At 38.5% G+C, this 25988-nt stretch overlaps 1 protein-coding gene across 1 annotated transcript; it reads right to left on the bottom strand.

Moving 5' to 3' along the window:
• Positions 1 to 167: 167 nt before the first annotated feature.
• slc12a4 (solute carrier family 12 member 4) lies at positions 168 to 20475 on the bottom strand. Its single transcript, XM_084929436.1, has 24 exons — positions 20105 to 20475; positions 10515 to 10612; positions 10294 to 10425; positions 9800 to 9946; positions 9370 to 9424; positions 9017 to 9147; positions 8615 to 8856; positions 8128 to 8342; positions 7694 to 7858; positions 7238 to 7336; positions 7058 to 7115; positions 6751 to 6925; positions 6304 to 6422; positions 5992 to 6090; positions 5724 to 5843; positions 5431 to 5535; positions 4360 to 4528; positions 3489 to 3684; positions 3049 to 3218; positions 2654 to 2785; positions 2205 to 2312; positions 1893 to 2080; positions 1584 to 1717; positions 168 to 1478 (listed from the first exon to the last, which is right to left on the bottom strand). Exons 1-24 carry the CDS (start codon positions 20238 to 20240, stop codon positions 1387 to 1389), a joined length of 3285 nt encoding a protein of 1094 aa, XP_084785562.1. The 5' UTR covers positions 20241 to 20475; the 3' UTR covers positions 168 to 1386.
• Between the last annotated feature and the right edge of the window lie 5513 nt (positions 20476 to 25988).

Genomic DNA, 25988 nt, shown 5'->3' with positions numbered 1-25988 from the left:
CAGTTATGAATGAAATAAAATACGACTCTATTAAAGTTCCTATTGAAGTAGTGGACTGTGCCAAAAATACAGTAATCAAAAAAAAGAGAAACAAAAACAAAAAATACATATTTAGTTTGCTGCAATTAACAGTGGTTTAAATAGCATAAATAAATTTGAACCAGGAATGCTGTTCTGACATTGAGTGTTTAATAGTTGCACACTTGTCATACTTTCCATAAGACACACCCTTGCCTTTAAAAAAACAATTTAGTCAACACAAAAAATATAGTCGTTCCAGACACTACAACCTGATCTAAAATACTGATTATCTTCAGTTTCTCAGGTAAAACATACACAAAACAAAGTCTAAAAACATATTCAGATTCTAGATTAGATTAATTTAAAGATGTAATCCTTGTAGAGTTTCAGTCCTAGTTGAATTAGTGATGCCTGTGGTAATATAAACTATTAGAAGCTACAAAATAGTGTGTGTGTATATGTAGTCTGAAAATTACAATCCAGTGCAAAAAAAGAAGACTTCCACACTAATAGGTATAGATTTGATATTGTTTTGTAGAATGGATTTAGTGTGGCAATTACAGAAAAGGTCAACTGTAAATAATATGAGTAGTTTTAAAAAAAAAAATTAAACCATAAGGATTCCAACTTTAAATTAAAGCATCTTTTTTATAAACATGTAAGCTTATCAGTATACATGCAACAGTTTAAAGGTCATGTTCATGAACACTTTGACTCATATCTTAAAAAAATACAAATTCTTACTCTTTTTAAAATCTTGCTTTATAATGTCCATCATCCAGATTTACAATCTAGATTGTAAGCCACCTGTACAATACACAAAATATCCATCGCTTTGTTCGATACCCACAGTAACATTTTCTTTACTCTCATCGGGGAAATGTTTAGAAAATAAATAAATAAATATTTGTGTTTCCCTAAAATAATCAGAGAATTGTTTCAGAATAATAATCTGGCATCCTATTAATACTGTTCTAACAAAATGTGTAATACTCGGTACATTCCTGCCTATCAAATTGCCAAATATAGCTTTAATATCATGTACAAGAGGTACAGAATCAGTACCTTAACAAATAATAACAAATTCCCAAAAGTTTGTTTCTGACAAGTTTTGAAATAAAAGAGCATAAATGACAGCTTTCATTTATAAAAGAATGAACAAACAGGATGATATGTATTCAAAAGTGTCCCAATATTCTACAAGAATAGAATGAACCTCTTTATATAATCAAAAGTCCATAAAAAAAATATCAAATTTATGCATCTACGCATAATTGTCTGCAGGCAAATTGGTTGCCACCTTTTGAGCAGAGGTGGAATTTATTCTGATGAGGTCAGTGCCCTCGTATAGCAGCTCTTATTTAGTCATGAGTAGATAGTAATAACTTCCCGCCCTCCACCTCTCACCAGAAGCACCCTTTCCAAACCTTCAGTCAGCACCTCCAGAAACTCCATGTCTGAGGTACCGTTAAAGAAACTACACCAATTAGACAAAAACCTATACATTCTGTATACACACTACAACCCAAAACAGCATTTTTAATTTCAGTGGCAAAGGATACAGTTCTCATCTCCGTCTGTGTTTCGGGGTGGTCCTGGCATGTTGAGCAGTACTAATCGAGCATCATGGGATCTGTTTACTATTACTTCGTTCAGCTTCACAGCTGTATGCATTCTCCGCACATTGGACTGATCCCTGGAATGTAGCAGTGGAGATAGTTTGATTTGTGCCTCTAAAAGGTTTTCACTCAGACACACAGAGGAGTAATAGATAAAATTTCAACGTGCGTGCTTTTAATGGTTAAAAGTAAAATGGTTTAATCATTCTAGAAGAAGCTGAAGGTAACTTAATCTGACTTAGTCGGACTCACGGTTTGAGGCTTATGAGCTCTCTAAAGTTCTCAGGTGCATTGTTTTTGTTCCTCCTCTCAGCCTCACACTTCTCTCGAGTCCATGTCATCTGAAGCTTCTCTGGAGGAGCTTCCACAATCTCCTCTTCCTCATCTGAGTACAGACTCCCCATACGCACCAAGGAGTGTCTGTCTTTAACAAGCTGAGCCTTGGGATTCCATAGGAGTCAAATGAGGTTTTATTTTGTCACTCTATTAAGCTTAAACTTGAAAAATGCATATATTTCACAAATATAACTTTCCGGAGTTTAACAAGGTTCAAAACAACCCTACCTCTCTCTGTCTTTCTGCACTGGAAAGCCTCATTTGCCTCAGCATTTGGGACCTCTGCTCCATCATTAATGTTCGTTCATAGGTGTATGCTGAAATGTCACTATCATGCTGGAATGACATATGGGGAGAGGGGGAGTAATGTTAACGGTTATAGCAAATGAAACATAGGGAGTTTGGAAGTGCAAATGAATTCATTCATGGTGTTCTGTTATCTGAAATATTAAGTTAAGCACTAGTTTGTTCCAGCTTTTCATTTTTCTTCACGTACAGGTTGGTGGAGCCTTATAGTAAGCAACGAACTTGATGTTTTCAGTTTAACCTGACGTCATACACAACTGGTTTGAGATTTTTTGTTAAATGACCAAGTCACTAACAGTTTTTTTTTTTTATCCAAAGCATAAGAATTCCTTTTCTTTTTTTTCAAAATTAGTTGTATAAGTGGGACTCACCATCTCCACCACTTCCACCTCAGCTTCTATTCTCAGCTGATAAAGAAAAGTGGCCAGATCTTTCTTCATCTGGATGCTATTGTCATCCATCTGGGCTACAGTAAAGATGCGCATCTTGCACTTCCTCCAGACCTAAATTACAAATAAAGTCTTGAGATATCACAACGATAATACACTGTGTAATAAATAAATGATTAAAAAAAAAGAAACCTCAGTTTTAAAGACAATTCCTAGAACAGCATATAAAGTCAAACTTAACAAAGGCGGGTTAAAGAAAAGGAGTTATTTAAACAGATTATTATTAAATCGTGTTTTTGATGAAAAGTGAAACATTTAAGCTCAGAATTAACATGAATTAAAAAAAAACTCACGTATATGTAATACTTTCATCTCACCTTATGCTGTTTAAGCAAGAAAGGCAGCAGCATTAACATCCCCCCATCATGGACAATCCACCACACATCAATGTTGCCATCTGTGAAACGTTCATGGTTGCTTGGATAGAAGGACACATTTTTGGGCACCATCAGGGCCAGCTGTGCAGCTGTCGTGCAGCGAACCGTGTCTGGGTTTGGATGAAAATGTGCAGGCTAAGATATTTACACAAATCACATAGTGTAAAAAGTATACTGGATACAGATAATGCAAACAAATGAGTGGCTGACTAGATATATCAATCCAACTGAAACCCATGGTTAAGCATCCACAATGTATATTTACAAGTTAGAGTAGCTTTATTATAGAGGTTTGTAGATTGTCTAAAACAATCTGGGCAAGCAGCCATCACTGGGGACCTCGCTGAATTTGTGATGTTTCATTTTCTTAAGATTCTTACTTATAAAAGTCTTCCAGGCTCGAGGGTCCTCACTCTGTCTCCAGCCATATGGCCATCCCATTACGACAGTGTTGTGCTTCATACCACCCAGACCACATGACTGGATCAAATGGACAATGCCCTCGCGTACCTTAGATGCAACCACAACCTGGCAGAAGCCTTTGACCCGCTCAATTTCCAACATATTCTTGATAGCCTGGGAGGGGAAAAGAAATATGTGGAAAGACTGAATAGTAGTTCTTTATAAAAAAAATATAAGTTTTACATTGGTAAACTACACATAGTAGACCTACATAATAATCACTGAAGAAAATAGATAATTAGTTATAGAAATGGAATCACAGAGAATGACAATGAAGCTATTCATCAGATAAATTAAATGCATGTGTTTGCCTCCCTGCTCAGTATCCACAGTATCCATCCTAATGAAAAACATATGAATAACCTCAGCATTTAGTGAACAGAAGATGAGCTGTTTCAGTATTTTCTTGCAACATAGCCAACAGAAAACCTGGTTCTGTTGTTATATTCTCTGGGGGAGTCATACCAGTCATATCACATTAGGAAAAATCTTACAGCACTGCCCCTTATTTTGTCTGAAATGGCTCATTGGTCGTTAGACCGCTAACAACAAGCAGTTTGCTGCCATACCCTTTGAATAACATCACAAAGGCATTAAAAAATAATGATAAAGCAATCACCGCAGAAGAAATGTGACATAAATTTCACAATTCACGCTGAAGCATTTCTATGCTTCATTGTGTTTTTCAAATTACAAAGGGTGTTCATTTGTAACAATCAGCCGCTTTCTCAGCAGCACAGTATAATAGAAAACAATAGAGTGCTCCATGCATCCCTTTCACGCGTCTACCTGCTCAGCAGCCTGCATTTCTCCATAGCTGTCCAGGAAGTTACCGTGGATAACAGAGCCCACAATGGTCAAGCCTTTTCCTGCTTTCAGCTGCGAGGCAAAGGTGAGCAGTCGGGGATATTTTACATGGAGGTCCTCATCTAGTTTCAACAGCACCAACAGTTGAGGTCTGCAATGCGGAAAGTCATAGATTATATGAGAATGCATCCTCTCCATTTGCAATGTACAAAGTAGTAAATAGCAAATGGAGAAATTCTAATTCAGTGCTGCAACTCTGACCAAAATAAGGACATCACAAATACGCTCATGACAATGAACTATGACTCACCATAAACAAGGAATGATGAAAGAGTGGGCTGTGACTTTGTACTTATTAATTACAAACTGTAGGATTGTTGTTTAACTACTGAAACACCAGTGTTCCAGTTATTTAGACCCATGTCATATTTGTTTCAGTATGAATTAGGTCCTATCGAAATACTGAAGTCTTAGGACTGATTTCCATATTGACCAGAATTATTACGTGAATACCAAAAGTTTGCCCAGTTACCTAGATATTTTTGATTTTGCTTATTAGGCTATCATCTTTACATTTAATCTAACTATTGCCTTGATTGAATTGTTTTCTGCAGATAGTGACTTTTTTTTTCTTTCATTGTGACAGGAAGTTCAGACTTAGTGTGGCAATATTAGTGTGGCAAGCTAACTTACTGAAACTGCCAAGCAGTCACGCTATCAACTAAAAACAAGGAAAAAAAAAAAAAACTGACCAAAAAAAAACTCTGACCAAAACTTCTATAACATTGGTTGTGCATATACTTTAAACATAATACTCATTGAATATGTTGTGCTGTTACGAGGAACCAGTACCAATGTCAGCTATTTGCTTGTGGTCAGTGGATTGCAGGATGTTGGATGCTGCTTTGTTTATTGTGTGTACATTCTTCTCATGAGTAAACACACATGTGGAAACTTTTATGTCCCAGCATGCAGCATGTTCCTCGAAAATGGGATCCAAATGTTAGTATCTAAAGGGAAACAGTCAACGCTGGTGTTGAAGTGTAGCTATACCTCCAGTTCTTTGTGTGTGGTGGTCCAGCCTCTAGTCTTAGTAGGGCATAGCGTGCAGCGCTAAGAGAGAGTCCTCTTATGCCATCTCCCCACTCCTTCTCTGCTCTGTTTTTGTTTAAGAGAGGAAAAAAGTCATAGTAATGCGAGACAGATGAAATAATTAGTTGTCAAATGATATTTACTACTTATATGCAAAGGTCACATGGAAAAACAACCACCACAACAAACCACATGAGAATTTATAGTTGTAGGATAGTAACATCAAAACAGTGTAAAGTGAATTCCAGACGTACCCCTGGTACTCAATGTACTTATAGATCATCCCAGCAATGCCCATGGCCACAATGGCATAGTACCAGGAGGAGATGAACATCAGAGCAAGACACATACTCATGCCCAGGAATGACAGAGCCCTGTTAGTACGATACATAAAAGCTGAAATAATTTTTTTGCATGATAACGTAGGTGCCACTGGTTCTCATGTGTCACCAATAAAACTATAAAGGGTGCAAAACTAGTAAAATTCATCATAAAACATAAATATACAACACATTTACTTACCAGTGGTAATATTTGAACCTTGGCCTCCAGTTTGGTGTGCGTAAAAGAGTTTGCACTGCACAGGCTAAGTTCACAAAGAGATAGCACATCAAGAAGAACCTGTTAAAAGGGCACAAAATAAAACATGTAAATAGATAATATAGTAGAGCACCACAGAGAGGAAATTTGATGCCTGAGATAAGTAAAGTGATAAAAGATTTTAACAAAAAGATAAAAGTATATATATTTGATGGTTCTGATGAAAGAGAAAGGCCTGTTTGTGGAATATATGCTCAATATTTTACAATAGCATAATATCATATATGAGCTTACATGGAAAGGATAGGAGCCACCATGTCCAGAGAGGCAATAAGGATCCCCAGCTCAGCGATAAGCCCAGTCAGCAGCAGTGCCCACGTAGGCTCCCCATTTGTCTTACCATGACCAAACACCTAAAAAAAAAAAAAAATAATAATTCAAATAGTTCGCATAAAGCAATGCAAATGTCTTCGTGCTTCATACTGTTTTATATTCAAACAATCCTGTAAATAAGATATTACCTGATGCAAATAAGTATTGGGAAGTTACCGCAATTATTCAAATATTTCAGGGGGAAAACAAAACAAAAACCCCAGAAGAAGGAAAAAATGAAAATTGGATTAACCTATTTTCTTATTATACTGTATATGTACAGAGGCTATTTCTGTTTTGCAGAGTTACTTTAATGTTTTTCCCCTACAGAAATAGCTGTTGAACCACATCAAAGCTGTGCTGTCCTACCCTCAGGAAGGGAATGATGTTGTCCTTTGCAATGGCTTGTAGAAGTCGTGGAGCTCCTGTGAGAGACTGCAGGCCTGCTCCAACAGTAGAGAAGAAGGAGCCAATAACAATGACCCATGGAGATGGCCAGGCAAGAGTTCCCACCACCAAATTTTTTTTAACTGCATCTCCAAACCTGCAAGTACAAGCTGATTGAATAAATATCTAACTACTATATGTATATTTATTTATTTCCAATTGTGAAACCTTACCATTTACAGTAAGTGTTGTAATAGTAAAGTGATTATAATTGCAAAAATAAACTTACTTGTCCCTAAGGACTACTCCTTCAATGCATGAGCCAAACAGGACCACAGAACTAAAATCTGATTACCATAAGTTAAGGATCTCGAAGTAAAACCAATGTGCATTGCATACTTGCTTTTCAGTCAACTTTAAATTGCAAAAATAAATATTGTGAGTTTGTATTCGCCAGAAGTGAGGATACAAACAAGTGAAGTGGTGGTAATGGCTAAGATAGTTCCCACAGGGATAGACTTCTGAGCATCTTTGAGATCACCAGATCTGTTGGAGCCTGCCATGATACCTGCAATACGAATGGACCACAGATAAAAACAACACAAATTTTAAAACTGTTAAACAATGCCCCCTACTGTCTGCAGGGAGCATTGTACCATCTCCACACAATTTGACTATTCATGTGTTACTTTAGAAATGAGAACATGAAAGGTAGCATAAAATTACTAAATGCATATTAATGCTATAAACTCTAAAGAACTTTCATATAATCGCACACTCAAGCTATTGTCACAACCATGTCATGTTTGACGAATGTAATGTTTAAAAATGGGTTTCTACCTTTCCAGTAGGCTGACGTTAGTGTCATAAAAGCTGTATATCTTATTCTTAAAGTTAGATTGTCAGCTTTATCATACTGTCCTACCTGTGGCAGATGGAAAGAAGATCCCCACCAGAAGTGTGAATGATGTAGCAATATCTGCTGAGACATACATGCCAAAGTTCTCCAGAGCCCCATGGGCATTCACCGGCTGTAGCCCCGCCTTCTCCAAGAGCTCTCCTTTCTCTAGGTAGTTTCCCCACATGTTGTCTATAGGATGAAAAAAAAAAAAAAGATGGATTTGATGTTTAGACAGAACTTAAAATTGGACTTTCATGAACTTCAACGCCTCAGTGCCATTGAAAAGAAAACTTCCTGATATCACATTTATCTCTTTGTAACGTAAGACTACATGAGATTACATTAAGAAAACACTAGGGCAGCTTATTTTCTACTAACTTGTATGCTTCATGCCACCTCAAGGGCAGCCTACTCTTAAAATGCAGCATACCAAATACTAATACCTTGTCAGTTTTTACCTCTAATAATTCCACTGCCAAGTCCAGGGATGCCCTGTATCTCTGTCACATTGTTCTGGATAAAGTAGTCATCACAATGAGCACTGCTCATGTTCCCTGGTAGGCAAAACTTATCCCACAGCTGACTGGGCACTGTGATGTTGCCCTTTATTATAGTTTTAGCACAGACGTCGAAGCGATCTCTGACCAAAGTCCTGTTGCCCAACATGCAGATCCTACAACAAGAACATGGACAAAAGATGAAAATATCAACGTTATACATCAGTATAACATAAAACATATCAGCTGCATTAGTATAACCATCTATTAAATTCATACTAATTTTGTCACCATTTTTTTTTAGGAATGATCACCTCAAATTGACTTCAATAAGCCTGTTTAGGCATTTAACTAGTTTTTCTATTTTTTAAAAAAAAAAAAAAAACATTATAAAAAACATATTTCTCACCATGTTTTGTTAAGACATGTTTATTTTACTATGACTTACGGGAATTCGGGTGGATGAGTCACAGATTTGATTGCCCCAGCATAAATCGCGACAATTGAGATAATCACACAGGCCAGAAAAAGAGAGGCCAACTTGTTGACATATTTGACTCCTACAAAAACGACCACAGCCATCAGGCTGAGGCATAAAGAGCCATAAACTCTCATGTTGTTCAGCATGGCACTGTCACTCCTATGGGGCTCCGTGTCATGAAAGATGGCTGCCTGGGGAACCAGATATTTCTAGAAAGGAAAACAAATACAATAAAAATCATAGCAGGATATAAACCCTATACAGTATAAAACCCATAGTATGCAACTAATAAACCATATCTAGAACTATATTTTACTATACAAATGTGAGCTTGAATGCAACAGGAGAATATCATTTTGGCAAACTGACCAAGAAGATTTCGATGGCCCCCAGTATGTACATGGCAGAAGCAAAGGTAGTGCCCAAGTAGAAACACAGCCCCACAGCTCCTCCAAATTCAGGACCAAGTGAGCGTGAGATCATGAAGTAAGCTCCCCCAGCTATACACAAAAGACATCAACACAAAAATTCACTGGAAATTTCTCTCATTTTCTTTTTCTTTTTTGAGCACCCAGCAGATTATATAGCAAATGCCAATGTGCAATTTTAATTAACTGGCAAAATAATCTACACATATTTAAAATGGATAAAAAATAATATAGAATAAAATTAAAGAAACCTTTACACTGAACTGAAGAGAATAAAGAAGTTCTAAGTGTTACCTGGAACAACTCCATTAGTAGCAATGGCACTCATAGATATGGCTGTCAGCATAGTCTAAAAAACAAAAGAGAAAAGAAAATAAACATATGCAGACACCACGGCAACTTCTCTTTCTTGGGTATAATGTTAACATCTGCAGATCTAACTGATAGCTAAAGAAAGGTCTTGGTATTCATCTAGTCCTACAAAGATCAGAATATGTAACTTAGAACATGCACAGTATTTGTTGAGACAAGACAGTGGGGGCATGGTGAGCAGAAAAAAACTGTTTAGTTTTGAATAATTGCTGCAGTTTTACGTAATCCAACATTTGAATTTGATTGACTGGTTTAGCAACAAAACATTGGCTAATGTCCCACATCAGTCAGAGAACTAAGCAGGTTTTATTTTGTGTGTATATCTGGGTATAGTGTGCTTGTGCATACTAACACATGAACAGCACATAAGGACAATCAAGAGGGACTGTACGATGCCAGCCATCCCGACAATCCATGTCAGTCGGAGAAAGAGAATAACACCAAAGATGTTCTGGAGACACGGTAAGTAGACTCCCATCAGAGTGCCCATGTTGGGAGACTGAGAGGTGGGGGAGAAAGAAAGAGAGAGAGAGAGAGAGAAGAGTATTGAGCATGACATTTCAGGAAACAAGTGCATTGATCATTAGTATTGATTGATGTACTTTTTAAAGGTCATTCAATCATGTTATCAGCTCGTTGCATGTATCCAGGTCTTACACAGCCACAGTCTAAATGCAGAGTGTAGAAAGGCATTAGCAATCAATCAGCAAGCCTTAATAACATGGACAAAGTGGCAGGGAGAGAGCCACCAGTGGAGTATAATGTTTCCAAACCTCAAAAGACAGAGTGTACGGATTTTTAAAACAGTGAAGCACAGTGTTCCCTTGCTCTGCCCCGACTACTGACCTTGGGGGTCTTCCTACGTGACGCCTCAGCACTCTCCTCCTCTTCATGCTCTTTGGCGCCCTGGGTGATGTTGGTGTAGTTGACCAAGCGACTGAGCAGAGAGGAAACCTTCGGCCGGATGTCCAGCTCTTCCTGAAAGAAGACAGGACATGAAGTTAATCTCAGCAGATTGGTTTTAATCTATAATCTGACAGAAATTCTGCACAGTAAAAATAATAAACCTCAAACAATGCCAGGTTCCTGTCATAGAAGTCATTCTTCTTGCAAGCAGCATCAGAACTGTTAAGGAACGGACTGTCTTCTTTATGGTTGCCATGTCCTGTTAGAGAAAGGGATAGAAAAGTAAATAAAAACATAATGAAAACAAAGATGTGGAAAACCAGCAGTTTAGTTTAGGCCTACCAAATGTTTTTCTTGACAGTAAATATGGCAAACATTATTCTCATTTACATAAGCAAAGCTAATGACTGATTCACTAATATGAGGTATGATTCCCAAAATGTTTGTAAAGGCTGAAACAATATTGTAGCATCATTACAGCATCTTGTGATGGTAAAGTCGAGCACTTCTTTAACAAAAAATAAATGAAAGCTATATATAAAATGGACAAAAGACAATGGCTCAGTGAGTCTCAAATACCATAAAAAGTCATTGATGGATTTACACCAAAACAGATATCAACACTTCAAAGAAGGAACACCTGATGGATTTTTTTAAATTAATAATTATCTGAACTATATAAAATATGTGACATTATTACAGAGGAAAAACATTATCAACACTACTGCTTGTACAGGAGCAAAAAATGAAAACAAAAAGAAACAAATAGTAATTCAATTTTTTATTCCATAGCAATTCTTCTTCGCATTTAACTGTCACTGCTAATTTTAATTGAAACATCTTAACAGCCTTCACGTAGCAGTAATCTTTAGAAAGACAATTCATTCAGCAAAATTGCAATGAAAGGCCAAAAGCAGCACAAAATGACAAAGTCCAGGTGATAAATAGGATTATAATTAGTTTCACTCTCATTAATGTTTGCGTTTGAGGAAGAGAATCAAACAGACAAGCACAGCGCCTGGGGCAATTACTGCACGCAAAGCAGCTCTGCTAACTTTATCACGCACACACACATTCACACTCACAGGCATAAACACATCTCATTACCTAGAAATTACCTAACCTTGGATTATTGGAGCATGTAAACTTTAACAGCGGCATCTTAAAACCCAAATGAATCCTGCAACAAAAACCCAGCCAACGTACCAAGTGGACATGAAATAGAAAAGTATTCTCAACTGTGCAGAAAATACCTGCAAGTGAGTTGGCTGAACTTCCATGCTGGTCCTTACTCACCTGTGTTCTGCGTCCCACTGCTGCTAACAGCGCTATCAGCGAGCATACTTATGCACTTATGCACTATTTGTGCAGTGTGCAGCAGCGTATGCTATGTTCTGCTATCCAGGACACTCGGTCACCCAGGGTGAATACTCATTCAGGGGCCTAATCTAACACATGGCGTACAGTGAGGAGGGGTAAGAGGTGGGGAGTGGAGAAAACAGGGATAATTTACTGACTCATACACACCACATACACACATATGTAAGACACAAACCTTCTCACAGGAATATAAAGGCTGGGTTGGATTCACGGTATCAACTTAAAGAGCAGTCTTATATTTTCTGCATTTCTAAATTGTGCTCGTGATCATTCTGGATATATCTGTATGCAAAATCACATTTCGGTGGGAATTTTTTTCTCCAAGTCAGTGCTCCCAGGCTGCAGCAAAAAGCAACACAATATAAAAGATAAGCATACATGCAAAAACCTGTTGTTGAAAACCATCCATTGCAAATTCTCAGTAACAAGATATAATATAAAACTTGACATTTCTCTTTACAAAAGAAACCTTGATCTTTGAAAGTTTAAGGCCAAATTCATGTGAAACCCCTATCTATAGCTGGAATGCAAGGATGACTAGGGGGCAATAAGAGGAAAAATAACTATCTCAATACTGCCATCTAGTGTTGTCTTGATGTTTGGTTTGCCATGAGATGTTCAGTTGCTTCCTGGCAAGAACTGTGACTCGGCCATGCTGAATGCTCTGCATAATAACCAAAGAGCTAAAACATCAAATAGTTAAACGTGCAACTCTTTCCTTTTTGGGCAGGCAAAATAAATCTGACTTTAACAATGAGCCAAGGAGACAGAAGGGGTTTCTTGTTAATAACCTCACATTAAATGTCTAATCTAAAAGATTAAAGATTAACTGGCCTGTTATGAAGGCAAACTGTAGTCCTGCTGTGAGCACAGAACAGCAGAGGCTTTACTGCATGTGCTAACTTGTCATCTGTGTTCCCTGCAAAACAGCTCACAGCTACAGCTAGAAGATTTAAAACTTCACTGTGGGAATAACACAGTTTATAGAAGTGTGTCTCTACGAAAAGACCTATATATAAAAGTCAACTATCTATCTAGCTATCTATCTACGAAAAATGTGTAAATAGATAAAAAACAAAAAAACAACAACAAATCTATTTACCAGCAGTGATAGCAAAGCTGATACAGTTTTGACGTTCTGAGTTCCACTATAGAAAAGCCATCACGGGGCAGTCAGTACAACACTGTTACAACCACTCCAAAAATTTTAGACATCTGTAGTTCAGACAACAATGAAGGCTGAGTTCCAAGATAGATGTAGTGCATCTCATTGGTACAGTATAATATTAATATACTACTAGCTAGAGGCTTCACAGCTAATATGCTCCCATTGCAAAATTGTTTTAAACAATCTTAAGTACTTTAACTCATTATTTCAGCGATGACAGTTTGTGTGAAAATTGTGGCAACTGAAAGTGATGGTGGCTCTAATGTTTGAAAAAGTCAGCATAAGGTGTGTTACTTTATCATTTTGTTTTGCATGTTAAGAACATCCAGTTAGGAGCGTTTGACTAACGTATAATTGTATTCATTTGAAAATCATACTATGTTATATGACTGACAATGGTGATATCCATGTAGAAATTTCCAAAACAACAGAAACTATCTGGCTACTTCCACTTTAACAATTTAGCTCACGTCAAACACAACATGCAATAAAATCTGTCTGTTGTGTATTAGCATTTCAAAGTTCTAAACAAAACCAAAGTTCAAGTTTATTTATGATGTTATACACTCATCAAATCTCACAAAACATGTTTGAGATATCTCACAAAATATTAAAATCCATCAGTGTTATTATGATATTTTTTTTATTATTATTTTTACTAACACTATTACTATGATATGGTGATAGTAATATATAAAATAAACTTATTCCATTAAATATTGTTATAAAACAAAATAAATAATAATAAACATGAGTATGGCATTACTAATATTCCTCAGGGTTAGTTTTACATTGACAAGTTAAAATACAGGGTGAAAGGTTAAGAGGGTTGTGAGAGAGCGAAAGAGTGTGTGTGTGTGTGTGTGTGTGTGTGTGTGTGCGCGCGCGTGCGTGCGTGTGTGTGCAACGTTTATCTACTTTGTAAAGCTGATTAGACATGGAAAACAATATTGTGGTCTATTAGCTTCTTAGGATTTGAAAAAGCCTCTTTGCTAAACTTCCTCTTTAATAAATATTTAAGACTTAACACTGGGCAAGAGACTTAAGTCCTAGCTTAGTCCATGAAGTAAGTTGGCAATGATATTGTACTAATGACAACTGAATACACCATCTGCAAACAGCTCACTCTTTCCCCCTCTGTGTGTATGTGCGTGTGCGAGTGTGTTTGCTTTTATATAACAAATTTATACAAAGCAAATATTGATGTGTCTATTCTACAGGGATGGGCAAAGATGATACATATGCTGCGTGGCAGCAATACAAATAGTTAAAAGGCAAACTTGTTCTATGTTGTGCACTCAGTATGTTCTCTCATTACACATGATGGCACGTATAGCATGTGTACTGAACAAGTCTTCCACACTGGTGCAAGAAGTCACTTTTGGCTGCTCCCTTGCCACAAGAGGTCCCCATAGCAGTTAGATTCACATGTTTGAATTGGCAGAGTTTTACAGATTCCCTGACAACCCCAAAGGGCATTTGTATCTCCAGCTGGAATCAAACTAGCAACCTTTTACTTGTGAATGTGTTAACCATTACTTCATTAGAGGCAATACAAGAGCAAAATAACAGGTCTACATGGTCTACATAAATGCTTAAACTCAAAGTAATATCAACCATAAACTCAAGGACACAAGACTTTTCAGCAGAACATTTTTAGTCAGCTTTCTTCTTGCTATAGTGTCTTGCTACCATCATTTTCCAAAATAAGCAATGCAAGCTCCCCTGAGAGTTTGAAAGATATGGTAACTCAGCCAACCAGTTCTGGTCCAAATGTGCCCATTGTAGGTAGTTTTTAAACTGGTACAGGCACTCTGACCAGTTTGTGATCAAATAGCCAAATCTAGACCATTTTCTATGTTCTTCTATGCAATCAAATGACACAGGCCAGCCTTTTGCGCTTCACTGAGCCTCTGGTATCAAGGACCCTACTGCACGGTGTCGGAAATTCCACTTTCCTCATTGTCTTAGCCTTTGGCAAGAAATCATGTAAGCAAAGCAATGCTATTACAGCAAGGTTTGTTGTAATGACAGTATTTCATGGCGAGTACAATCTAACCAGAGCAGAGGAATGTTAACCTGCTGAGACTTACAGCCAAACATATTAACTCTGATGTGTGCTAATGATGAGAAAAGGGTGGTTTCTCAGTCTGATTACCTCAGGGGGTCGTAAAAGGTTTATCATACAATGGATTTCCAAAAACACACCAATAAAATAAATGGGCATGCCAGTGTGTCTGAAGTATTTGATAAACAAATTGACTGTAAAATGTAGTCAGCACAGGGAAAACATCTGCTATGTCTTTACGAAGTGGTTTAAAGTTGTGTTTTCTGTAAGTACAGTGAATACTTGTGAATGCTTGTTTAGTGTGAAAGGTCACACAATCTCCCTAGAATGCTAAACAGTATGCTGCAATGGGGTAAAAGATCAAAATACTAAATATATATTTCTTAGTACCTTCAGTACTTGCACAACAAGTACAAAAGGTTTTGTTTTTGTTTTTAATCTGAACAGTGCTGTACTGAAGTATGAGATCCTCAACATAAGCTAGGGAGGTGTAACATTCGGAGGTGGGGGTTCAAGGTAGCACTGTTGTCACTTTCATGCAAACCAGCAGATAGAACAAAGATGGCTGACGACTGGATGGCAAGATAGCTGCATTGCATGAAATTATCCATTAATCAGGGTATGATCGTCTATGTCACCAGTGACAAAATGTATTACAAGTACTTGAACTCAGACATGTTAAAGGTTGTGAATAATTGCATGCTTGGAAAGGTGTGTGTGTGTGTGTCTGTGTGTGTGTGTGTGTGTGTGTGTTATTGTGTTTTAACTCTGTCACTAGCTCTATATTTCCACTCCATCCTAGTATGTTTATCTTTTATATCAGAGTGCCACCTATAGTCACCTGAAAAAGAAAACCTTTCAGAGAATTCTTTGCAATTTCTCTATGAAAAATTAACACCCTTCATGATTCCATAGACAGGACAGACATAAATAGAGAGTAAGTAGCAGCCAGGTGCTCTTAATTAAATGATCATTAGCAAGCATGAGCACCTCTTTAAAAGGCAACATTTTTGTCAGTATGCTGACCTGTAGCATTCAGGTGTGGCTTAACAATGCCACAATCTTCCCAGGAGTGCACATCCTATTAAACTCACTCAAAGTTCAAACCATCCATCCATCTTCATCCGCTTTATCCGAGGCCGGGTCGCGGGGGCAGCAGCCTAAGAAAAGAGGCCCAGACCTCCCTCTCCCCAGCCACCTCCTCCAGCTTATCCGGGGGAACACCAAGGCGTTCCCAGGCCAGCCGAGAGATATAATCTCTCCAGCGTGTCCTGGGTCTGCCCCGGGGCCTCCTCCCGGTGGGACATTCCTGGAACACCTCACCCAGGAGGCGCCCTGGGGGCATCCTTGTCAGATGCCCGAACCACCTCAGCTGGCTCCTTTCGATGTGGAGCAGCAGCGGCTCTACTCTGAGCCCCTCCCGGATGGCCGAACTTCTCACCCTATCTCTAAGGGAGAGGCCAGCCACCCTTCGGAGGAAGCTCATTTCTGCCGCTTGTATCCGCGATCTCGTTCTTTCAGTCACTACCCACAGCTCGTGGCCATAGGTGAGGGTAGGGACGTAGATCGACCGGTAAATTGAGAGCTTCGCTTTTACACTCGGCTCCCTCTTCACCACGACGGACCGGTGCAGCGTCTGCATTACTGCAGCTGCAGCCCCAATCTGTCTGTCGATCTCCGGCTCCCTTCTCCCATCACTCGCGAACAAGACCCCGAGATACTTGAACTCCTCCACTTGGGGCAGGAACTCATCCCCGACCCGGAGTGGGCACTCCACCCTTTTCCGGCTGAGAACCATGGCCTCAGATTTGGAGGTGCTGATCCTCATTCCCGCTGCTTCACACTCGGCTGCGAACCGTTCCAGTGCGAGCTGGAGGCCCTCACCCGATGAAGCCAACAGAACCACATCATCCGCAAAAATCAGAGATGAGATTCTGAGGCCACCAAAGCGAAAGCCCTCCGCCACTTGGCTGCGCCTAGAAATCCTGTCCATAAAAATTATGAACAGAACCGGAGACAAAGGGCAGCCCTGGCGGAGCCCATCACCCACCGGGAACGAGTCCGACTTATTGCCGGCAATGCGAACCAAGCTCTTGCAACAGTTGTATAGGGATCAAATGGCCCGTAGCAATGGGCCAGACGCCCCATACTCCCGCAAGACCTCCCACAGGACACCCCGAGGGACACGGTCAAATGCCTTCTCCAAGTCCACAAAACACATGTAGACTGGTTGGGCAAACTCCCATGCACCCTCAAGTATCCTCGAGAGGATAAAGAGCTGGTCCAGTGTTCCGCGACCAGGACGAAAACAGCATTGTTCCTCCTGTATCCGAGGTTCGACTAGCTGACGAACTCTCCTTTCCAGCACCCTGGCATAGACTTTCCCAGGGAGGCTGAGGAGTGTGATCCCCCTGTAGTTGGAACATACCCTCCGGTCCTCATTCTTAAAGATGGGGACCACCACCCCCCCGGTCTGCCAGTCCACGGGTACTGCCCCTGATCTCCACGCAACATTGCAGAGGCGTGTCCCTATTGCCAGTCTTGGCAGCCGGGGGTCAGTCCGCCAGGGCCTCCGCTCCTGGTCGCCACCCGGCACACAATGCACCCGACCCCTATGGCGCCTCCTGCGGGTGGTGGGCCTGCGGGAGGATGGGCCCATGTCTCCTCTTCGGGCTGTGCCCGGCCGGGCCCCATGGACTAAGGCCCGGCCACCAGACGCTCGCCCTCGGGCACCCTCCCCGGGCCTGGCTCCAGGGCGGGGCCCCGGTAACCCTATCCCGGGCAGGGTAAACTGTTCCCTCGATGTTCTTTTCATAAGGGTCTTCTGAAGTTCAAACCATGGAATGCTCAATTCCCCAACAATCCAGGGACTACATCTCAGAGGCTACAGGCTAAATGTCAAAGTTCAAGGCAGTGCAATCAAAAAAAGACTGAACTGAAAGACTTGTTTGGAATAGTTTCCAAAAACAAAAAAAAGTACATGTTAGCACAGTTTTGGTGCTCTTCTTCAACTGAATAAAACGACTTTCCTTTGGACAGTCTACCTTTCCAGTGACTAATGCTTGGTAAATGGTAAATGGCCTGTATTTGTCTAGCACTTTGGTCCATATTAGATCATGCAGCAGGACAATTATCTCAAGCACATCAGCATATTGACAACAGAATTGTTGGAAAAAACAAAAGCATTTAGGTGTTGCAATGCCCCCCAGTCAAAGTCCAGACTTCAGCTTGATTACAATACTGTGACTGGGCCTTAAGAGAGCTGTACGTAAACAAACTTACACAAACTACAATGACCTAAAGCAATATTTTAAAGCACATTGGGCAAAGAATCATAGAATGTAAAACCCACAGCAGAAGAATTCTGCTATTTCAGGGTCTCAACTACAGCAACATAATGACTGCACAGTTTGTCCTGTAAGCTGAACAGAGCTGAATTCAGAGCCTTAAACAGACTTCGCACTGTGTCACTTCCTCCATGCTGCATTCGTCATACTGTAGCAGACATATACAGCATGTAACACTGCCAGGCACACCACTCCCAGGATGAAATCATCCACATCATGCACCCATTTTTTAAACTGTTTACCACAGACTACTTTCCAGTTTTTTCTTCTGTCTAAATATGGATGAATGGAAAGATAATATGGAGAAGAAATTAATATGTATATAGCTACAATTACTTCATATTATACATATTCCAATATTATCATTTTCATAAATACTTAAGTATGGTATGATGCTTTAAAAACATACATGTTAAAGAAAAGCATTGCTATAAAACCTCAGTCAACTTGAGTAGCTAAAGAGAGTTTAATTTCTACATCTGATTAACTGAAAAACAATAGGACATTTTGCTGTTCTAATCATTTAGTAGTTTCACATCCTTCTCATCATGTTTGGCATAGTCATCCATGCTGCCTTCTGAAATTTTTAATGGTTGTTGCTTTTTTTCGCACTTCGGGAAGCTTCTTTTGTGGGTTAGAGAGAATTATGACAGCAGGAAGACAAGGTTAAACAGCAAAAGCCTTGTGGGAAACACAAAAAAACTTCAGAGTTATTTCAAGACAACTTGTGCCATTTTTTCAACTCTAATGGGTGGCTTCCATATGTTCTAGAAGTATACGAGCCAGGAGCTGCATCAACATCTGCTGAGATTTCTTCTTGTTTTGCTTCAAATATCAGTCAACTGGAGACTTTGGCTCACTGAAGCATGTGTAATCTCATCTGCATCATGGAAAATGTTTTACTCACACATGCACTCCCACATTTTTGGACAAACACAGCCGAACATATTTTTAAAAAACTAAACAGTGGCTGCACTAGAATAAATAAACTAACACAGTCACATAGTAAGAAATGTACAGTGCTGCTTGTGGTTTGTGCAGCCTTCTGGGCCTTTAATAAAGACAGGGTGCCCCTTTGAAGGCCACACCCCATGTGTCTCTTTTATTTAAAACAAATAAGTTCCCGCTCGTAACTGGCAATGCAAACTGGCAATGCTCTTACATAATCCTACCCAAAGGCTACAAACTCAGAGCTTCTCCCTGTCTTTTCTTTCAGAGTATGGTTCCACTCTTTCTATCCTGATCCAGTGCAGAAAACAGCTTAGACTGAAAAGTGGGGAGGGAGGAATCTGCTTGTGTTTTGTTTAGCAGCCGATCTATGAAAGAAAATACTCCTCTGGTACAAAAAGAGCTCCATCTTTTGTGCGAGGAAGCACTTGAGGCCTTTCTTGTTGCCGGAGTACAGGCCCCACTCACACACCACCATCCCCTTTGTTTCTTCCCACCACAGTTGTCACCCCTTTCATTGTTTCCCTTTGTTACTCATCTGTCCCTGAGTTTATGTTAAAAGACTTGCTGATGGAGGGAAAAAGCAGCTCCAATGTGATAAATGTTTCTCTAATTATATCCTAATATCAAAAACAGACTACTGCTTCCTGGCAATGGAGAATTGCCATGGTAACCATTCAACCAGCTGTTCAGAAGGCTCTCTCGGGAGGAAACAAATCTCAACAAATATCGTGTCCAGCTAATGAATTATCACTTTAGGGACACACTTCTTTGAACTATAGAACTTAAAAAGTCCCTTTGTTCAAAAGTTGAGAAGTGCGTAAAAGTTATTAGACTTACCATCAGAGCTGACAGTATCTTGATGATCAGGGTAGTCCTGTCCAGTATCCCTGTAATCAACCCAGTTAATCCCCTCTAAGCTGTCGTAGCTAGCCTGAACTTGATCTTTCACTGGTACGACCGTGAAGTGAGGCATGTTTTCATCACTCTTTTCGGTGTCTCTAGCTCAAACACAACTTAGAGGGCTAGCAGTTGGGCAGCTTCAGCTCAACTCCCACTAATGGCAGCTACATTCCACTACACTGCGCTCACTTCCTCTGAAGGGTATTATCATACTCTCCGCCCACAGGCCAGCCTTCCCTGATTTTTCTTCTTCTTCTTCTTCTTCTTCTTTGGTTTTGGTGTGAACTGTAAGGTTCAGCTGTAAGGGGTGTGACACTCACCCCTATGCCCAAACTCCAAATAAAAGTAATAATCTGTTGGGCACAGCTATTGTTAAAGAGTTACCGAGTCATACATAGCGTGAGAGAGTGCAGGGTCCCCCCCTTCTGGTCTCCGTGTAGCTATTATAATGACATCTAACAGAGTGGTCCTTGTCTGTTCAAGGTTCACACAGGCAGTCCTCTGTGTAAGCAAGCTTTTCCTAAAACACACAGAGAGCAACGTGGCACTCTGGAAAATAATCAATGTTGGTGAAGTGGAACCACAGGCCTAAAAAGACGAAGGAGAGGAAAAAAAGCATTTATCAGTGTAAGATGGAAGAAAAAAAAAACTTACTCTAGGGCCCCATGGTAAACAGGGGGACAGTTAGATGCCGTTTTAGGATTTGAAGCTAGAGCTTTTTTAAGATTTAAGGGAGATGTTTTTAAAACTAACATTTGTAAAATAACCAATTAACTGAGTGAAATAATTATTAACTGAGTAAAATTAATTGTATGTTAATGGAATATGATGGTCAGCAGCTGTTGAAGCTGCGAGGGTAGCCTCTGCAGTGAACTGCAGTAGCATCAGAAGGAGAAGTAAAGTTTACCCTCCTCTTTCCAGGAATAGAAGCTTGTCTGCAACTATAAAACCATAAAAACCGAGAGATCAAAGACACTCTAGAAAGGCTGTTATTAGAGTTCCTTTTTAAGATGACTTTTTTTTTCACATCTTGCTGCTACTGCAGCACAGGCTTTGATTGCTGAAGCTTTATTTGTTTTCTCTCATACTTTTAGTTTTCTTTGTTATAAAAACTATTAAAGATTCTAAGACAATTTTATGCAAATGTGCTAAAGTTTTGATGACCAGGAATGACAATCACATACCTCATACAAAAGGGGAAAATATTTATTGCATCTATGGATTTGTGTACTGTACAGTTAGACACAAGTTTTTGTTCAATGGCATTGTTTATATGACGTAAAAGGCAAACTGAGAGCTCTGACATCACAGAAATCTGACCCAGTGCAAAAGATGTACATTACTTAACCCTTGTCAAGACTACAGTGTCTATTTTTAAAACTAAAAATAGAGTATACAGTAAATATAATGCTTTATGGTATACTGCAAAAAAAATCATTTTTAAAAAAGGTTTATAGTTTAATTAGGAGCAGTCAGTTCCCACATGGCATACATTGTATCTCAATTAATGTAACTCCAAATCAATTAATATAAAGGTTTAGAATATGAAAGTGTATTAAAAAAAAATCTAATCTGAATCTATACCTCTTAGCTCATATGACATAACTGTTATGATTATAAGAATACTGAAGATGGCCTCCTTTAAAGATGTTTTCAATATATCTGATTTACATTAAAATCACCCTGGGAACACATAGTGCTTCACCTTGCAAGCAATACTTTGCAATCAATATCATACTCCTATAGGAAGGTTTGTTAGTCATCTTATGCATATCATCAACCCCCAAAATATATGCAGGCATTACTTCTAAAAATGATAAACAGCTAGAAATGCATTGTGTAAATCTGTTTATTGTAACCTGCACACATGTATTTCCAAATTTCTCCTCAGCCCATAGTAGTAATTGTTTATAGCTTCTACTTCTTCTTCTTCTTCTTCTTCTTCTTCTTCTTCTTCTTCCTGACCAGTTTTCTGCCTTGAAAAAGTAATACACACAAGACTTTGTCCATATAAGGTTATTTCCTAACTCATGCAGTGCTGTGTACAAGTAAAGGTCAGTGAGCAATGGGCACTGACACAAGAATGATTACTCATTCTTGTGGAAAGATGTCTTAGCAGGATTGCTAGGTTCCATGAAACGTGAGAGCCAGCTTGTTTACAGCATAGAAGATAACTTGGGAATTGGTACTGTGAGGTACTGCAACTGAAAGTACAGTGATCAAACTTTATAAAATATAATTTATTATATTTTTCACTGCCCTAAGGCATACCAGTAGACTCAGTGTACTGAGTCTGTCCAGTACAGTATCTCATCCTTGAAGGAACAATGCTTTGCTGAGGTCAGAATTAGGAGAGGTATGTAGATAACTTTGCTTAAATATCCTTAATATCAAGTGTACTTTGACAATCAGTTTGCAAAGTAGAATTAACTTCTGTTTCCTAACACTCTTTCTGCTATAATGCAACAACTTTGTACATGAGCATGTGTGATACCATATGATGTTAAGTTATATATTACCAGAATGATATGATCATAACTCACACTCCATCTTTTGACCTTTCTTCCTGTTGCAGTACATGTACGTACATTAACTAAGTTGTGATTATGGTTATCATCCGCTAGATGGCAGCGTTTGAACACTTATTCATTCTGGTCTTTTCAGGCTATAGCACAGATCTAAATGTAAATGATTAACCTATAGCTGTCATACATTTAATGCACATCAATTTATATTTATTTCAAGATTGTCTCCCAGCATTTATCTTTCCAAGAGATGGGATAAAAAAAAAGCAAAACAGACACAATAAGAAACACAGTCTCAACTCAATTCAATAATCCATACAACAGAGAAAAATGACAGCAAGTACTGATTATTTTGAAATATAGTGTTGGAGTTACCTTTTTGTTTACATTGTGAGAGTAATAAGTTCTAGAAACCTAAGAGTAGTCCAAACATGCAAATGATGTCAGGGATTTTAAATTACAGAACAATTTGTGTAACACAGTCTCTACTGGAATGTTTGTATTAAATCCTTTTTCTGAGCAATGCAGGAATCAGTCATGGAAAAGGTTCAGGAATGATGCCACATATTGGAAACCTTTAGGTTTACTTGTCAGGTTTTATCACAGCCAGTTTTTCCCATGATTCTACCTTCCAAAATTTCTTGAGAAAAAGAAAGCATTTTAAAGCCAAATGTCTGAACAAAGTGATTTCTCTGCATTTTTAACAAATGACTCTTTAATGGCTAACTGTAATTGATTTTGAAAGCAAAGCACCCCTTTTCTTTCTACCAATGACACTGATTACAATTTTCTAATACTGGGCCTGTTGGGACTTAAGTCAATCCAATTACCTTTGGCTGCCATGATTAGCTTGACGTGGCTGCAGGGTCCTTCCACTTTGTCTCCAGCACTGAAAATCTGGATCTGCGGACAATGAATGTCATGAGGCCTGGCTGGGATTGTGACTAAATACTGGCATAATCTTCAAAGCACATATGCCTGTCTTCTAATTGACAGCAATTTGTGATGATTTCAGTCAGTTTGGCTCTGCAGAAGATCCTGCTCTTATGTGGAAATAAGATTGTAACAAAAAAACAAAATAACAAAAGTAAAGTATTTGGTTCAAAACTCACTGGGTTTAGAGGAGGAGAAGCCACCCATCGAATCACAGCTTGTTTTCTTTTCATATATTTATGAAAGGGGAAATGCCTACAACAACAACAACAACAATAATAATAGTGATAATAATAATATTGATAAGTACAAGTAACTTGGTCAGGAACACCATGCATTTAGCTGCCTGCTGACCTGAGATCAATTATGTACAATAGAATATATTTAAAAATAGACTCAAAGCCTTTTGTATTCAAGTCTACACTAGGTGTTAGGTTTTTTATTGTTTTATTTTGTTGTTTTGTAATATTTTTGATATAATATGATGCCATTACTTTAATATTATAATTAATTAAATTGCCATTGCCTTAAGGCATTTTGTACAAACATGTGTTGTTATATTTTTATGTTTTGTGTTAAGCACATTGAGTTTTTATGTAATGAAATATGTACAAAAATTGCCATTGTAATTGTCATATTAGGCTTGCAACATGTATTATTCTTTTAAATTGTCAATATTCATTCTTGTTTAATACAACATTCTATTTTTTATGAATGGAGTCAAAAAGAGTATAACAATTGGTATGTTTTACAATGTGACTGCTTTTGATTGGTTACTACTGTATGAGCATGATGTGGGCTATTTTTGTTGTTGTTGCTTTTTTGTCTGTTCAGTGAAGTGAAGAATTCCCAACAGCACAATTCTGGGGGATTATTACTAAAAGAGCAAGTTTGTCTGTTACAAAAACAAACATATAAAAAACAATCAACTATTTTTTTTGTTTTAGCTACAGCCACATTCATACATATACATATCTGTACAGCACTTTTATTCTGTTTTCCAGCTATCACAAGTTCAGCATTTTGCTTAATGACACTTTGACATACAGAGTGGAGGAGCAGGGGTCTGATTCCCAAACCTTGGTAGACAACCCGCTCTGCCTCCTGGTATCAAACACTTATTTCCATTAGTATGACACTGACACTTCTTTGTCTGGTTCAGTTATCATATACAGTTTCTGGTAAATTATGTAGGAATTAAATGTTCATATTAAACAATTCAAATGTTTATTAGATGACACAGCGCAAAACTACCATATAATGTTACTTCCTTAACACATAATATGGCATTAAATGCAAGTCCGCATTAAATGTTTAGAAATTACAGCCATTTTTAAACACCCTCTGTATTCAAGCTCAAACATAGCTAGACTATTGATAAGCAGTTTCATGCCCTGTCTAAGGACAAGTCAAGCAGAAAATCTCTTAGTTGACTTTGAGCATTAAAATAACATATGGAAGCTCTTCATTGGTGCTCTCAATAAGGGGAGCAAAGAATCCCTGTTGGTGAATGATCATGTGAAGTGTTAAGTGTTGAGGAAAAACACAAACAAACAAAAAACAGCTATGCACTTCAGGAACACTCTCAGTCAGGTAAGCTTAGCATTGTTAACATCTACAATCTAGAGGCACCCGTATAAATGTAAATACACAGATTATATAACAAGCTGCAAACTACTGGTTACAAAACTGATCTGGCAGTGCTCCCCAGTGCCGGTGTATAATGATTCAAAGCATATTGCAAAAGCAAACCAGGAGTTTCTCAAGACAAATAAACTGAATGTTCTTCATTTTCACCTGATATCGACACAACAGAACATGCTTTCAGTTGTTAAATGCAAAACAGCTTGCAGAAAAACCGTCAAACAAGCATGGGAATCAATGACTGAAAATAAATTTCAAATGGAGTTTCAAATATTATAATCCTTTTATTTAAATTTATATTCGTTTGTACCTTTTGAGCCTCTGAAATGAGGCAGTATAAATGTCTTTCATTCCAGAACAGTTATTGCAATGCTTTTTTTATACCACTTGAAGTAAAGTCTACACTTCAGTCACATCTTATTGTTTCATTTACATTTCACTACGGGGTGAATTTATTTGTAAAAAAAAAATGTTTGGAATCATGTATGATTTTCGTTCCACTTCTCACGTGTACACCACTTTGTGTTGGTCTTTCACGTGGAATTCCAATAAAATGGATTCATGTTTGTGGCTGTAATCTGACAAAATGTGGGAAAGTTCAAGGGGGCCGAATACTTTTGCAAGCCACTGTAAGTAGAAATAAATGTACTTTTCACCTTTTAAAAAAGTTAACAGTTGTATGTTTTAATAGCTTGTTATTTTTGTTTTACTTGTTTTAT

The sequence above is a fragment of the Perissodus microlepis genome, chromosome 1 (assembly GCF_051167445.1).
Source record: "Perissodus microlepis isolate ML-2025 ecotype Zambia chromosome 1, ASM5116744v1, whole genome shotgun sequence".
NCBI lineage: Eukaryota > Metazoa > Chordata > Actinopteri > Cichliformes > Cichlidae > Perissodus > Perissodus microlepis.
This window is presented reverse-complemented; position numbering and strand designations above follow the sequence as displayed.

Bases quoted from the DNA above. Each gene is read 5' to 3' on its own strand.
- slc12a4 (XM_084929436.1), bottom strand. From the start codon at position 20,240: ATGCCTCACTTCACGGTCGTACCAGTGAAAGATCAAGTTCAGGCTAGC. The intron at 9,148-9,369 runs GTAACACTTAGA...TTTTGTGTATAG, and splicing joins TACTAATGGAGTTGTTCCAG to CTGGGGGAGCTTACTTCATG. The intron at 7,859-8,127 runs GTAAAAACTGAC...TTCATCCTATAG, and splicing joins TGGCAGTGGAATTATTAGAG to ACAACATGTGGGGAAACTAC.